Source organism: Procambarus clarkii, chromosome 71 (genome assembly GCF_040958095.1).
Source record: "Procambarus clarkii isolate CNS0578487 chromosome 71, FALCON_Pclarkii_2.0, whole genome shotgun sequence".
In the NCBI taxonomy this organism is placed as follows: Eukaryota; Metazoa; Arthropoda; class Malacostraca; order Decapoda; family Cambaridae; genus Procambarus; species Procambarus clarkii.
The window spans coordinates 17,691,259-17,707,085 of record NC_091220.1 but is presented as its reverse complement, the minus strand read 5'-3'; the positions used below and the strand labels follow the sequence as shown (position 1 = coordinate 17,707,085).

At 55.1% G+C, this 15,827-nt stretch overlaps 1 protein-coding gene across 1 annotated transcript; it reads right to left on the bottom strand.

Annotated features, from left to right (window-relative positions):
• Positions 1-14,806: 14,806 nt before the first annotated feature.
• Positions 14,807-15,523, bottom strand: LOC138356279 (adventurous-gliding motility protein Z-like). Its single transcript, XM_069312254.1, has one exon. It carries the CDS (start codon positions 15,521-15,523, stop codon positions 14,807-14,809), a length of 717 nt encoding a protein of 238 aa, XP_069168355.1.
• Positions 15,524-15,827: the final 304 nt, after the last annotated feature.

Here is a 15,827-nt window from a genome sequence, read left to right as displayed (position 1 = left end):
GGCCTGTCTCAGCATATGTGACGCCCCCTACACGGGCGGACCTGTCTCAGCATATGTGACGCCCCCTACACGGGCGGGCCTGTCTCAGCATATGTAACGCCCTCTACACGGGAGGGCCTGTCTCAGCATATGTAACGCCCTCTACACGGGAGGGCCTGTCTCAGCATATGTGACGCCCCTACACGGGCGGGCCTGTCTCAGCATATGTAACGCCCTCTACACGGGAGGGCCTGTCTCAGCATATGTGACGCCCCTACACGGGCGGGCCTGTCTCAGCATATGTAACGCCCTCTACACGGGCGGACCTGTCTCAGCATATGTGACGCCCCTACACGGGAGGACCTGTCTCAGCATATGTGACGCCCCTACACGGGAGGGCCTGTCTCAGCATATGTAACGCCCCCTACACGGGCGGGCCTGTCTCAGCATATGTGACGCCCCTACACGGGCGGGCCTGTCTCAGCATATGTGACGCCCCTACACGGGCGGGCCTGTCTCAGCATATGTAACGCCTCTACACGGAACACTTCAGCTTAACAGTAAGCTGCTCTCACCATGTTGTTGCTGTTTTAGATTTAGCTACTCAGAACGAATTGTTCATGTAGCACGGGCTATGGTGAGCCCGCAATTGAGTTCGGTTATTCGCGATAACCTTGTTACTGTGATATTTGGGTCAAAGATTTAAATGGAGGTGGGGTTTCCTCCTTTTTTCCCGTTTCTTTTCCGCTTCTGTTTTAGCACACTGGTTTTAGTCTTGTTTTAATACCAATGTCTTAGTGGTTGATATAGGTACACAGTGTTCACTAGTGTGTCCCATTCTTCAATGGCTTTTCTAACCATTGTAGTCGCTGTGGATTTTGCATCTAATGCAGCTTCTGTCGTTGGATTAATGTTGAGTTTGATGCGCAGGGCTTCAGTTGCTTCACATTCCAGTAAGTGATGCAATAGTGGCGCCTCTGCTTCTGTTCCGCAGGTGTAGAGGGTGTTGGACCGTGGTGCAGTGTCTTTATGAGTGATGACCATTAATTAAAGCTACCCAAGAGGTGGCACGGGCATGAATAACCCGTAAAGTGTCTTTATGGCGGCGTGTGGCTCATATTGTTCCTCCCTCACCTGCCCCCCCCCCCTCACTGGGTCCCCCTTCACTGGCCCTCCCTCACCTGCCCCCCCCCTCACTGGACCCCCCCTCACTGGCCCTCCCTCACCTGCCCCCCCTCACTGCCCCTCCCTCACCTGCCCCCCCTCACTGCCCCTCCCTCACCTGCCCCCCCCCTCACTGGACCCCCCCTCACTGGCCCTCCCTCACCTGCCCCCCCCCCTAACTGGCCCTCCCTCACCTGCCCCCCCTCACTGCCCCTCCCTCACTGCCCCTCCCTCACCTGCCCCCCCCCTCACTGCCCCCCTCTCTTCCCTCCCTCACTTGCCCCCCCCCCCTCCTGCACATCCTTGACTGGACAACATCGTAAAAGAGTGAAACTTTGCTGATGTTGTTGGATAACTGGTGTGTGTGTGTGGGGGGGGGGTGTTAGAGTGGGGGTGTTAGAGTGGGGGTGTTAGTGGGGGTGATAGTGGGGGTGTTAGTGGGGGTGGAAGATATGGCTTGCGATAACTGGTGACGACTGAGTGGTATGGGGGGGGTGTGAGTGAGGGATTCCGGACTGGTTGTGCACTGTTGGTTGGGGGAAGGGTTGCCTCCTAGAATTGGGGAGAGGGGGGGGGGAGGGGCGCTTAACCTTTAACATGACCATAACCAGTAAAGTCAGGGCTGCCAACCTCTCTATTAACGTGACCATAACCAGTAAAGTCAGGGCTGCCAACCTCTCTATTAACGTGACCATAACCAGTAAAGTCAGGGCTGCCACTTTCGGCCAGCACTTCGCCCCCATGTCTGCTCTACATAATACTAGAGAGTTACCCGGTGATGCCCGGGTCTCTCTCTCTGTGTCTCTTACCCTCCCCCACCTCCCTCTCTCGCTTTATCCCATACTTCCTCCTATTATCTCTCCTCCTCCATTCTCCTCTCCGTATGTTCTGTCTCCCAGTGGGCAAAACACTCCAGTAACGTTGAATCAACGTTATGGAGGCTGAATCAATGTTATCGACGCTGAATCAATGTTATCGACGCTGAATCAATGTTATCGACGCTGAATCAATGTTATCGACGTTTAATCAATGTTATCGACGCTGAATCAACGTTATCGACGCTGAATCGATCTAACTGAATAGACTAACTCTGAACAGAGTTGTGGGGGGGGGACTAACTCTGAACAGAGTTGTGGGGGGGGGACTAACTCTGAACAGAGTTAGTTTATTCAGAATGCTAATAATAAATTGTTTTTGTATTTGAGACGATCAATTTTGAGTACACAATACGTTGAGAGTTTTGAATAGATGTGTGTGAGATGAACTGCTCCTGCTGGGAGGAGTGTGTGTGGTTGTTGTTGTTATAGACTCAGCTACTCGGAACAAGTTCCAAGTAGCACGGGCTATGGTGAGCTCGTAACTTACCTGGCACAGGAGCGGGGCAAGAAGCACGGGCTATGGTGAGCCTGTGTGTGTGGCGCTCTCCCAGCTCTCACCGTCCATACACCAGTACTGAACCTGTACTGTACTCTAGTGTATATACACAGAGGCAGCATACACTGTATATACATGGTCCTTCCCGGTGACTCGTGTTTTAATGAGGGTTTATAGTGAGGCCGGTGGCTGGCAGCCATGGCGCTGCATTCCTGTTGGCTAGAGGCAGCCAAGGTGAGCGCTGATTGGCTCTAGGTTTCCACCGCCTCGGGTTCATTGGTCGCCGGGTGCTTCACCTTTGACACCAGGCCCAAATAAAAAAATTTATGACATGCCCATTTTCTGTGATGCTATCGTGACAATGACTTTTTTATGGTTATATTTGGGCGTGTGTGGGCGGGAGTATATATATGTGGGGTGTGGGAGGAAGTATATATGTGGCCTGTGGGAGGGAGCGTATCTGTGGTCTGTGGGAGGGAGCGTATCTGTGGTCTGTGGGAGGGAGCGTATATGTGGTCTGTGGGAGGGAGCGTATATGTGTTCTGTGGGTGAGCGCCGGGCCGCGGTAGTCTGGATCACTGTAATAACCGACCACAATATCGTCACTGGCGGGAAAATACTGTCGACGGCATCATTGAAGGTGAAGCGTCACGCCTCTCAGACCCATGTGATTGGTTATTGATGCCTGTGATGTAATATTTTTGTGACGTCACGCCTCTCAGACCCATGTGATTGGTTATTGATGCCTGTGATGTAATATTGTTGTGACGTCACGCCTCTCAGACCCATTTGATTGGTTATTGATGCCTGTGATGTAATATTGTTGTGACGTCACGCCTCTCAGACCCATTTGATTGGTTATTGATGCCTGTGATGTAATATTGTTGTGACGTCACGCCTCTCAGACCCATTTGATTGGTTATTGATGCCTGTGATGTAATATTGTTGTAACCTCTGTCTCTCTCTCTCTCTCTCTCTCTCTCTCTCTCTCTCTCTCTCTCTCTCTCTCTCTCTCTCTCTCTCTCTCTCTCTCTCTCTCTCTCTCTCTCTCTCTCTCTCTCTCACACACACACACACACACACACACACACACACACACACACACACACACACACACACACACACACACACACACACACACACACACATAAGAGGAGGAGGGAAGCAATACCATTAGCGGCCACAAGCAGAGTTCCGGTGAAGTGGGGAGATGTTAGCAAGTGTCGGGGTCTGGCCGGGGAGGGACTTAATATGTACATCTTCAGGAGGAAGGTGTATAAGGTGTTGCTGACACCAACACCTTACACTCTACACTTATTACATCTAGGCACCTACACCTTCATGCACCCGGCTCTAATATACTTCTACACGAACACCTTGACACATCCGGATTTAATATACTTGAGGACGAAGACCTGGATACATCCGGATTTAATATACTTGAGGACGAAGACCTTGACACATCCGGATCTAAATACTTGTGAATCTCCACGAGAGGAGAACACGCAGGTGGCGGCGTTTTTGTAGCACTGATCACCTGCTGCGAGTCGTCATCTCAAACCCACCAAAACAACTCAACGTTTTTAGTGATCCAGGCGGGCGGGCTTCAGACTGTCAGCCTCACCTTTGGAACTTAAACATGTCAGTACAAGGAACTTAAAGTAGTGCAGCTCAAATAATTAATGAGAGACCAGCGATCTAGCATTCGTGAAGCACTTAGGAAACTTTTTATCTGTCATTGATCATAGCGACTTAGCTTGCATTTATTTAACAGTTTTTGAGCTGGTGAAGCACTACGATGTTGTCTATAACAAACACCTCGGGTTGTGAAGTGTGGAAGCTTGTAAAGTGTTTAATAGAGACCAAAGCCGCTATATTCCTGGAAAGACAAACAGGTTTCGTAAGTGCCACGTAAGAGCCTGGTGGAACCTGGCCGTGGGATCGAGCCTTTCTTTGTTTCTGGCTAGACCCACACAGTGAGGCGCCCGTCTGAACCTCTTGTTCACGCTCTTAATATTATCAACACTGAAATACATTTGTCAATTATTACTGTGACTGAGGAAATTATGTTAGAGGGCGAGAGGTTCTCCTGGTCATAACTCTGCCCATGACGGCCTCTAGGGGAGCTCCTCATGCTGCCAGGTCCACCCAGTCTCCCGGGGCTCCCTTATGGGCGGCCTCATGACGCCCTCCACATGGTGGAGTGCGTCGGGTGTCGAGTAGGGGAGTGCATTGTGTTGAGTAGTGTGGTTGAGCACGTCTGCGTAAGAGCGGCCAAGACAGGTCCTTGATCCTGGCAGTAACTGTGACGTTCCCACCCACTGACCGCCTCGCTTCCCACCGCTCACACCCACACACGCGCGCACACACACACACACACACACACACACACACCCACCTACACACACACACACACACACACAAACAACATACACACACACATGCACACGCGTACACTCAAGCGCACCCTATCTCCATAAACACACACACACACTCACACACATGCCAAAGAAGGATGAGGTATGAAGAGAGACTGAAGGAACTAAGCCTGACGATGCTAGAAAGGAGGTGAGAGAAGGGAAACATGATAGAGACATATAAATACTTTTAGGCATTGACAGAGTGGGGAAAATATAGATGTTCGCAATGAATACTAACACAACACGAGGGCATGAATGGAAGCTTGAGACTCGGATGAGCCATAGAGAGGTTAGTTAGAAAGGTTTCTTTTAGCGCAAGAACAATGAGAAAATAAAATTAACTAAAGGAGTAGGTTGGAGAAGTAAACTTCATTTACAACTTTAAATGTAGGTATCATAGGGAAATAGTTCAGGAGTTATTGCATTACACAACCGGCGGCTAGAAAAGCGGGGCCAAAGAGCTATAGCTCGATCCATCAGGCAGAAATAGGTGAATACACACATCTGAGGACAACATGGCGGGGGACGGGGCGGTGTCGGGGTGTGGGGTGGAGTCGGGGTGCGGGGTGGAGACGGGGATCTGGGGGTGGGGACGGTTGGTCGGGTGTGGGGGTGGGGGTCGGGGTCAGGGCGGGGGTCGGGCCGGGGACAATATTGGTTTAGAAAGTGAAGTGCACGTAAGACCTGTTGACTGGTTAAGGAAACTGAGAAGCTTGTTGGGTGGGCTCGCATGAAATTGTTATGGCGTTGTCCCTAAAAAAAGTGGTCTTTGTATCCCATAGTCTTGCATGTTGGGGTGTTTCCCTTTCATGTTGGGGTCGTTGTTGGGGTGTCTCACTGTCATGTTGGGGGTGGGCTTTGTTCTGTCATTTATCAGAGGCTGATCTCCTCTCGTCTAGTCTTGGCTGACTCATTCTACTGGGTCAACAGTGAGCTAATGTTCTCTGGTCAATGTTGAGGTCTTGTAACCGGCATGACTGGTGAAAGGAAGAGCGAAGGTGCAAGGTGAAGAGAGGTCACGGGAGGCACACCTCGCCGCCTGGGCTACTGGCTAGCAGTTATGTATCAGGAAGTACACGCCGAGGTCAGGAGGCCTGCCTGCCTCACCTGCCTAAACCATCACTCCCGTGAATGAAGAGATTCAGCAACATCCACAACACCCCAGTGGCTCCCACGCCCTTAGAAACCTCCACACCCCCAGAGGCTCCCCACACCCTCCGAGACCCCCCACACCCTCCGAGACCCCCCACACCCTCCGAGACCCCCCACACCCTCCGAGACCCCTCACACCATCCGAGACCCCCCACACCCTCCGAGACCCCCCACACCCTCCGAGACCCCCCACACCCTCCGAGATCCCCCACACCCTAAAGGCTCACAAACCCCCAGAGACGTCCACACGTCCCCAGAGGCTCCATCACCCCCCAGAGGCTCCAACACCCGCAGTGGCTCCCAAAACTGACAATACATAATGATAAATCCCTTGGGAGAGTGGGAGGGGTCCGCCAATACATCATGGGAGGAAACGTTTTCTATAGTTACCCCGTGACGCGTCCCGCTCCCACAGAAAATGAAGAAGCCGTGGGAATGTTTTTGGGCGCGTAGAGACGCAGTCTGCGAGAGCTTGCACCTGCCACCACACATTACCGTTGCTGCAACTGTGGTAACATGAGCCTCATGTTTACCTCCCACCTCTGTCTTTTCCCACACCCCGCGCCCCGCTCTCCATCTCTCATGTCATACGCGACAGTTAGGCGTTCCCTGAAGGCCTTCTGCTTGGGTGTGAGAGTCGTCCTCACCGGCTGGCCGGGGAGAGACACTCCATACATGTTACCTGGTGGCTGCCATCAGTCACCAGGTATTACCAGGTGGCGGCGTGACGGTGGGCATCGGCGTGACGGTGTCATCGTCGCACTCATCATGAGAGAATTGAACCTGTATTATAGCATACAAAACGTCTTCCCATCACCTCAAAACTTCATCTCCGCCCTTGATGAGTCGAGGAATAGTTATGTTACTCCTTAGTTGCTGGTGTGAGGGGAGGGTGACCCTTGGCCCTGGAGTCAGGGTCGGGGTAGGGGCCCCCAGGAGCCAGGGCCGGGGTAGCGGGCCCCAGGAGCAAGGGCCGAGGTATCGGGCCCCAGGAGCCAGGGCCGGGGTAGCGGGCCCCAGGAGCCAGGGGCCAGATTCACGAAGCAGTTACGCAAACACTTACGAACCTGTACATCTTTTCTCCATCTTTGGCGGCTTTGTTTCCAATTATTAAACAGTTAATGAGCTCCGAAGCACCAGGAAGCTGTTTATAACAATAACAACAGTTGATTGGCAAGTTTTCATGCTTGTAAACTGTTTAATAAATGTAACCAAAGCCGTCGAAGATTGAGGAAAGATGTACACGTTCGTAAGTACTTGCGTAAGTGCTTTCGTGAATCTGGCTCCAGCGCCGGGGTAGCGGGCCCCAGGAGCCAGGGCCGGGGTAGCGGGCCCCAGGAGCCAGGGCCGGGGTAGCGGGCCCCAGGAGCCAGGGCCGGGGTAGCGGGCCCCAGGAGCCAGGGCCGGGGTAGCGGGCCTCAGGAGCCAGGGCCGGGGTAGCGGGCCCCAGGAGCAAGGGCCGGGGTAGCGGGCCCCAGGAGCCAGGGCCGGGGTAGCGGGCCCCAGGAGCCAGGGCCGGGGTAGCGGGCCTCAGGAGCCAGGGCCGGGGTAGCGGACCCCAGGAGCCAGGGCCGGGGTAGCGGGCCCCAGGAGCCAGGGCCGGAGTAGCGGGCCCCAGGAGCCAGGAATAATGGGGTCTGGGCTTCTTCTTACAATGTGTATTATCCGAAACTTTGGTTTATTGGTGCATATTTTCCATTGCTTTTGAAAGTTGTTTGTGAATTCTCGTGCTGGCTTGGTCTTGTTGGGTAGTAGCGGCTTTGATGGTCCCGGTTGGCACAGTGAGTGACATCATCAGCGTTTGTGAAGTCTTCTCCGTGTGCAGGTCGGGGCAGGTCACCTGTATATACCTTGAGGTTACCTTGAGGTGCTTCCGGGGCTTAACGTCCCCGCGGCCCGGTCGTCTACCAGGCCTCCTGGTTGCTGGACTGATCAGCCAGGCTGTTGGACGCGGCTGCTCGCAGCCTGACGTATGTTCAATATCCTGGATGAAAGGCAACTTCCTTCTGGTACTCCAGTTTTCAGTTGGAGTATGTCAGCCAATAGTAGCTGGCGACAGGGAGCCTACAGCTGTTGTGTTGTCTGTGGAGGGACATGTCTGTGACATGTGCTGCGTGTCTCAGCACATGTCTGTGGAAGCCCTCGCTCACATGTCTGGTATTTTAGGCCTGTGTGCCACACTGTATCGAAAGTTTTCGACACATTACATTGCTCTTTTTTTTTGTAGAGCATTGCTCGTTTTCTCATGGGTCATAGACCAGGTGTGTAGGTATACCTGTGTGGTGTGTAAACCCGTGTTGTCTGCTGTTACACCTGCTTCCTCCCTGTACTTGTACTTCCTCCCTGTACTTGTACTTCCTCCCTGTACTTGTACTCCATGTACTCTCACCTCTCTCTTGAATTATCTGGTTGAATATTTGGCCTGGTACTTCGAGGAGGGGAAATTGGTCTGTAATTGTCTGTGTTGAGCGTTTACCCGGCTGAGGAATTATTCTGATAACGCCACTTTTGGGGAATGTTGCGAATAGTCCTGATGCAAGAGCTGCGTTTAGGGCGTGAGTGAGAGTGTTGGTGAGTGTGCGTGAGGGAGAGTGCTGGTGAGTGTGCGTGAGGGAGAGTGTTGGTGAGTGTGCGTGAGGGAGAGTGTTGGTGAGTGGGCGTGAGGGAGAGTGTTGGTGAGTGTGCGTGAGGGAGAGTGTTGGTGAGTGTGCGTGACGGAGAGTGTTGGTGAGTGGGCGTGAGTGAGAGTGTTGGTGAGTGTGCGTGAGGGAGAGTGTTGGTGAGTGTGCGTGAGGGAGAGTGTTGGTGAATGTGCGTGAGGGAGAGTGTTGGTGAGTGTGCGTGAGGGAGAGTGTTGGTGAGTGTGCGTGACGGAGAGTGTTGGTGAGTGGGCGTGAGTGAGAGTGTTGGTGAGTGTGCGTGAGGGAGAGTGTTGGTGAGTGTGCGTGAGGGAGAGTGTTGGTGAGTGTGCGTGAGGGAGAGTGTTGGTGAGTGTGCGTGAGGGAGAGTGTTGGTGAGTGTGCGTGAGGGAGAGTGCTGGTGAGTGTGCGTGAGGGAGAGTGTTGGTGAGTGTGCGTGAGGGAGAGTGTTGGTGAGTGTGCGTGAGGGAGAGTGTTGGTGAGTGTGCGTGAGGGAGAGTGAGAGGGCGAGGGTGAGGGCCTCACAGGGCGGGGAGGAGGAAGGGGGGGGGGGGTTACATGGATGGGGGTGTCAGGAGAAGGGAAGATTTTAAGGAGAGGCTTGACGGAGGGACACCCCCTCCCCTGGGGTGCTGACTGGGGGGGTTGATCACCCCTTCCCTCCCCTTAGGGGCGGGGGACGGTGGGTGGGGGTTGGTTAAGCGTGCCGTTGATGGGGTCGAGAGTACGGTGGTGCAGGTGACCGCTACTCCACTCATGGCTCCCACCACCCCCACACCTGCCACCACACCTGCCACCACACCCCACACTTCACCTCTCCCCCCTCCCCCACAACACCTGTCACCACCCTCCCCCACACTAAGGCGTGATGAAATAGGTGTAGAGTGTTGGAAAAAGTAGCGGGCCCCTGGAGCCAAGGCTGGGGTAGGGGCCCCCAGGAGCCAGGGCCAGGGTAGTGGGCCCCTGGAGCCAGGGCTGGGGTAGCGGGCCCCAGGAGCCAGGGCCAGGGTAGCGGGCCCCAGGAGCCAGGGCCAGGGTAGCGGGCCCCAGGAGCCAGGGCCGGGGTAGTGGGCCCCTGGAGCCAGGGCTGGGGTAGCGGGCCCCAGGAGCCAGGGCCAGGGTAGCGGGCCCCAGGAGCCAGGGCCAGGGTAGCGGGCCCCAGGAGCCAGGGCCGGGGTAGCGGGCCCCAGGAGCCAGGGCCGGGGTAGCGGGCCCCAGGAGCCAGGGCCGGGGTAGCGGGCCCCAGGAGCCAGGGCCGGGGTAGCGGGCCCCAGGAGCCAGGGCCGGGGTAGCGGGCCCCAGGAGCCAGGGCCGGGGTAGCGGGCCCCAGGAGCCAGGGCCGGGGTAGCGGGCCCCTGGAGCCAGGGCTGGGGTAGCGGGCCCCAGGAGCCAGGGCCAGACAGTGGGCAGGGAGATAAGGGTACATCACGACCCCAGTCTGGCATGGCCCGCAGGGCCCGCCGCTTAGGTCACCTGGTGTCCGCCTACATTGCTTAACCTTTTTGGGTGTGTTGGTGATCCCCGCCGCCACCACCACCACCACCATCACCACCATCACCACCATTACCACCACCATCACCACCATTACCACCACAACACCATCATCACCACCACGTATACACAATCCCCTACACCTGAAACACCATCAACACACTAACGTACCCAGGGGGTACGGGTATGCAGGGGATGGGAGGTAGGTGTGTGTGTGGGCGGGCGGGCTTGTTGGTGAGGGTGTGTGGGGTGGTGTTACGGGGTGGGGGGTGGGTGGGGGCACTTTAGAACAGTTAATAGTCCAGCACCACAGTCTGGGTCCGATGTTGGGGGCCCCCATGATCTCCACCCACTCCCACTCACTCCCTCCCTGCCCTCTCACCAGGAACAAGACACACACATAATCTCTCCACAGACCTCCAGGGCCAAGATGGCAAACTCATACTGGAATTAATTTCACGCGTGGCAGCTTAGCGAGGACCGCTACTCTCCCGAGTGTGTGTGTGTGTGGAACTCTGCTACAGCCTAGCGAGGACCGCTACTCTCCCGAGTGTGTGAGTGTGTGGAACTCTGCTACAGCTTAGCGAGGACCGCTACTCTCCCGAGTGTGTGTGTGTGTGGAACTCTGCTACAGCCTAGCGAGGACCGCTACTCTCCCGAGTGTGTGTGTGTGTGGAACTCTGCTACAGGCTAGCGAGGACCGCTACTCTCCCGAGTGTGTGCGTGTGTGGAACTCTGCTACAGCTTAGCGAGGACCGCTACTCTCCCGAGTGTGTGCGTGTGTGGAACTCTGCTACAGCTTAGCGAGGACCGCTACTCTCCCGAGTGTGTGCGTGTGTGGAACTCTGCTACAGCTTAGCGAGGACCGCTACTCTCCCGAGTGTGTGAGTGTGTGGAACTCTGCTACAGCTTAGCGAGGACCGCTACTCTCCCGAGTGTGTGCGTGTGTGGAACTCTGCTACAGCTTAGCGAGGACCGCTACTCTCCCGAGTGTGTGAGTGTGTGGAACTCTGCTACAGCTTAGCGAGGACCGCTACTCTCCCGAGTGTGTGAGTGTGTGGAACTCTGCTACAGCCTAGCGAGGACCGCTACTCTCCCGAGTGTGCGAGTGTGTGGAACTCTGCTACAGGCTAGCGAGGACCGCTACATACCAAGCCTCATAGTTACTGACACACACACAAACACACACACACACACACACACACACACACACACACACACACACACACACACACACACACACACACACACACACACACACACACACACACACACACACACACATATTATCTTTCTATCAACTATATCACACTGTAGTGTCCATTAAATTGATGTAATAATAATAATAATAATAGAGTTACGACCAGGTGTGAGCGTCACATAGAGCCATATAGAGATACACAGAGGAGCCGTGGAGGCGGGGAGGACGGGCGTTAGGGCGGGGGAGAAAGTACTAATTAACAGAGTACGAGCAGGGAAAGTTGGCTCCCCATTACCTACCTCCAGGACCCCTCGACCCCTCGTCATCACAGCCACGGTGGGGCCCAGGACAGTGATGACCCGACCTGGGGAGCATGCTGTGGGGAGTCACTTGAGGAGTTAGAGAGAGAGAGAGAGAGTGAGAGAGTGAGAGAGTGAGAGTGAGAGAGTTATAAGGAGGGGTGTAATAGTCGAGGCCCGGCTACAGGTGTTGAGAGACAATGTTTGGAGTCGAGGAAGAGCTGAAGGAGAGGCCGAGAGGCCCAGATGAGCACACTAGCCACACCAAGTTATTGTATTGCACCTTATGTGCTTGGAACAGGTGGGGCACAAGAGCTGAAGCTTACTTCTGCGTACACACTCGCCACCCCCACATTCCTTCCTCAGTTACTGTCCCTACACACACCTGTAAGGTAAGGTGTAGTGACCTGGAGAAGCACCAACACTACCATACACATCTGTAGTAAACTGCTGCAGTATATACAGAGTGGTTATTGCCGTGTGAGGACTATAGTTAGCTACAATGAGAGGTGTTGCTTCAAGACTTGCAACACGGCGACGTGACGAGTGAGGCGTGTAGAGCAACACCTGAGAGGACAGGTGTGTACTGCTCTTGGCGCCACGCATCACAACACTCTTAAGGCTCTTACCTGGAAACTGTGAGGGGCGGCTGACCCTGGCGCCACTCCCAGGGTGGGTATGGGGGCCCAGCCCTGGCACCACTCCCAGGGTGGGTATGGGGGCCCAGCCCTGGCACCACTCCCAGGGTGGGTATGGGGGCCAGGGTGGCGCCACTCCCAGGGTGGGTATGGGGGCCAGGGTGGCGCCACTCCCAGGGTGGGTATGGGGGCCAGGGTGGCGCCACTCCCAGGGTGGCACCACTCCCAGGGTGGGTATGGTGGCCAGGGTGGCGCCACTCCCAGGGTGGGTATGGGGGCCAGGGTGGCGCCACTCCCAGGGTGGGTATGGGGGCCACAATAGACTCCCCGCTGCTCACCAGCACCAGCGAGTAAGCCACTCTCCCGGTCCGTATCCTGCTACTCCCTAACATTACCAAGCCAACACGACGGCTCACAAGCCATTTAACTCGTCGCACCGTGGCTCTAGCAGCTTCACCTCCCTCAAATTATGTGACCCGCTGTTGGCGGGAGTCGTGCTCTGCATCCGTGTAGCGGTGGGTGTAGGGGTGGGAGTAGGGGTGGGTGTAGGGGTGGGTGTAGGGGTGGGTGTAGCTGTGGGTGTAGGGGTGGGTGTAGCGGTGGGTGTAGGGGAGAGTGTAGGGGAGGGTGTAGGGGAGGGTGTAGCGGTGAGTGTAGGGGAGGGTGTAGGGGAGGGTGTAGGGGTGGGTGTAGGGGAGAGTGTAGGGGAGGGTGTAGGGGAGGGTGTAGCGGTGGGTGTAGGGGAGGGTGTAGGGGTGGGTGTAGGGGAGGGTGTAGGGGAGGGTGTAGGGGTGGGTGTAGGAGAGGGTGGGAACAGGAGAGGCTCATCTGGCGATAGAAGTAATCAAGTCATGTATAAACAGTGTTGTTTAATATAACCCCCTCCCCGACCCCTTCTCCACTCCCCACACCTGCAGAGTACTGACCCCTACACTCCCCACACCTGCAGAGTGCTGACCCCTACACCTACACTCCCCCTGATCAATATCACCGCCGGAACCTGTAGAGGAAGAGTGCTGGCCCCACAACTTTCACCACACTCTCACACTCCTAGACGGTGATCTATGGTGACCACCACACCACAGAGGCTGGTGGATGGTGACCACCACACCACAGAGGCTGGTGGATGGTGACCACCACACCACAGAAACTGGTGGATGGTGACCACCACACCACAGAGACTGGTGGATGGTGACCACCACACCACAGAAACTGGTGGATGGTGACCACCACACCACAGAAACTGGTGGATGGTGACCACCACACCACAGAGACTGGTGGATGGTGACCACCACACCACAGAAACTGGTGGATGGTGACCACCACACCACAGAAACTGGTGGATGGTGACCACCACACCACAGAGGCTGGTGGATGGTGACCACCACACCACAGAGACTGGTGGATGGTGACCACCACACCACAGAAACTGGTGGATGGTGACCACCACACCACAGAAACTGGTGGATGGTGACCACCACACCACAGAAACTGGTGGATGGTGACCACCACAACACAGAGACTGGTGGATGGTGACCACCACAACACATCATCATCTCGGGCCTTGCACCGAGAGAACTTAATGATCCTATTGTAACTGACTGAGAAGTGTAACAAAAAGAGATGTGAATGATCCAATTGTAAGATGTAAAGTTGAGGCAGAATATGGGCAGGTGGGAGATGGAGAGACGTGAGGTGGTGTACTGAGTGTGGGAAGGGAGGGCGTGGGAGGGTGTGGGAGGGAAGGGATGGGAGAGGAAGAGTACACTCACCCCAACCAGTGATGGCTGGGAGCCGTTCCAGTGACTGCCAGACCTTTATCATCTTCTACACCTTCGTCTGGTTCCCACTCGACAGTACTGACACCTCTCTTCCCGTATTACCCTTCCCTGGAAGTGCCACCCCCTTCCCTAGAAGTGCCACCCCTTCCCTGGAAGTACCACCCCCTTCCCTAGAAGTGCCACCCCCTTCCCTGGAAGTGCCACCCCCTTCCCTGGAAGTGCCACCCCCTTCCCTGGAAATGCCACCCCCTTCCCTGGAAGTGCCACCCCTTCCCTAGAAGTGCCACCCCTTCCCTGGAAGTACCACCCCTTCCCTGGAAGTGCCACCCCTTCCCTGGAAGTGCCACCCCTTCCCTAGAAGTGCCACCCCTTCCCTGGAAGTGCCACCCCTTTCCCTGGAAGTACCACCCCCTTCCCTAGAAGTGCCACCCCCTTCCCTAGAAGTGCCACCCCTTCCCTGGAAGTACCACCCCCTTCCCTAGAAGTGCCACCCCTTCCCTGGAAGTGCCACGCCGTTCCCTGGAAGAGTGGCACTCTTCCCTGGAGGTGCAGCTTACCTAGAGGAGGAGGTAAGGTGCTAGGAGGCGACGCCAGGCGGCCAGAGGTCCAGTGGTTGAGGGAGACTGAAGATGTTAATCTTAGGAAGGTCAGACGAATGGCAACCCTGATTAATTCCAGGGATTTCCAGCGTTTTGGCGCAGCTGTTGCAACACTGCATCATCGTTTGTTTCTGGAAGGTGGTCTAGGGTGTGGAGGGTGTTCCCTAGGGTGTAGGTGGTGTTCTCTAGGGTGTGGAGGGTGTTCTCTAGGGTGTGGAGGGTGTTCCCTAGGGTGTAGGTGGTGTTCCCTAGGGTGTAGGTGGTGTTCTCTAGGGTGTAGGTGGTGTTCTCTAGGGTGTAGATGGTGTTCTCTAGGGTGTAGATGGTGTTCTCTAGGGTGTAGGTGGTGTTCCCTAGGGTGTGGAGGGTGTTCCCTAGGGTGTAGGTGGTGTTCCCTAGGGTGTAGGTGGTGTTCTCTAGGGTGTAGGTGGTGTTCTCTAGGGTGTGGAGGGTGTTCTCTAGGGTGTAGATGGTGTTCCCTAGGGTGTGGAGGGTGTTCTCTAGGGTGTGGAGGGTGTTCTCTAGGGTGTAGATGGTGTTCTCTAGGGTGTAGATGGTGTTCTCTAGGGTGTAGATGGTGTTCTCTAGGGTGTAGATGGTGTTCTCTAGGGTGTAGGTGGTGTTCCCTAGGGTGTACATGCTGTTCCCTAGGGTGTAGATGGTGTTCTCTAGGGTGTAGATGGTGTTCTCTAGGGTGTAGATGGTGTTCCCTAGGGTGTACATGGTGTTCTCTAGGGTGTAGATGGTGTTCCCTAGGGTGTACATGGTGTTCTCTAGGGTGTACATGGTGTTCTCTAGGGGCAGAAGGTGTTCTCTAGGGGCAGAAGGTGTTCTCTAAGGTCAGAAGGTGTTCTCTAAGGGCAAAAGGTGTTCTCTAAGGACAGAAGGTGTTCTCTAAGGGCAAAAGGTGTTCTCTAAGGTGCAGAAGGTATTCTCCAGGCTATGAAAGCTGTTCTCTAGAGAATGGGAAGCACTTATACTGAAGAACAACCCAAGCTAATTATTGAAGTGATGTTACTATTAATACTGAACAATTCTTGAACAGAAATGGGCAATTACTTAGATAATTCTTGAAGAACAGGGGATGTGT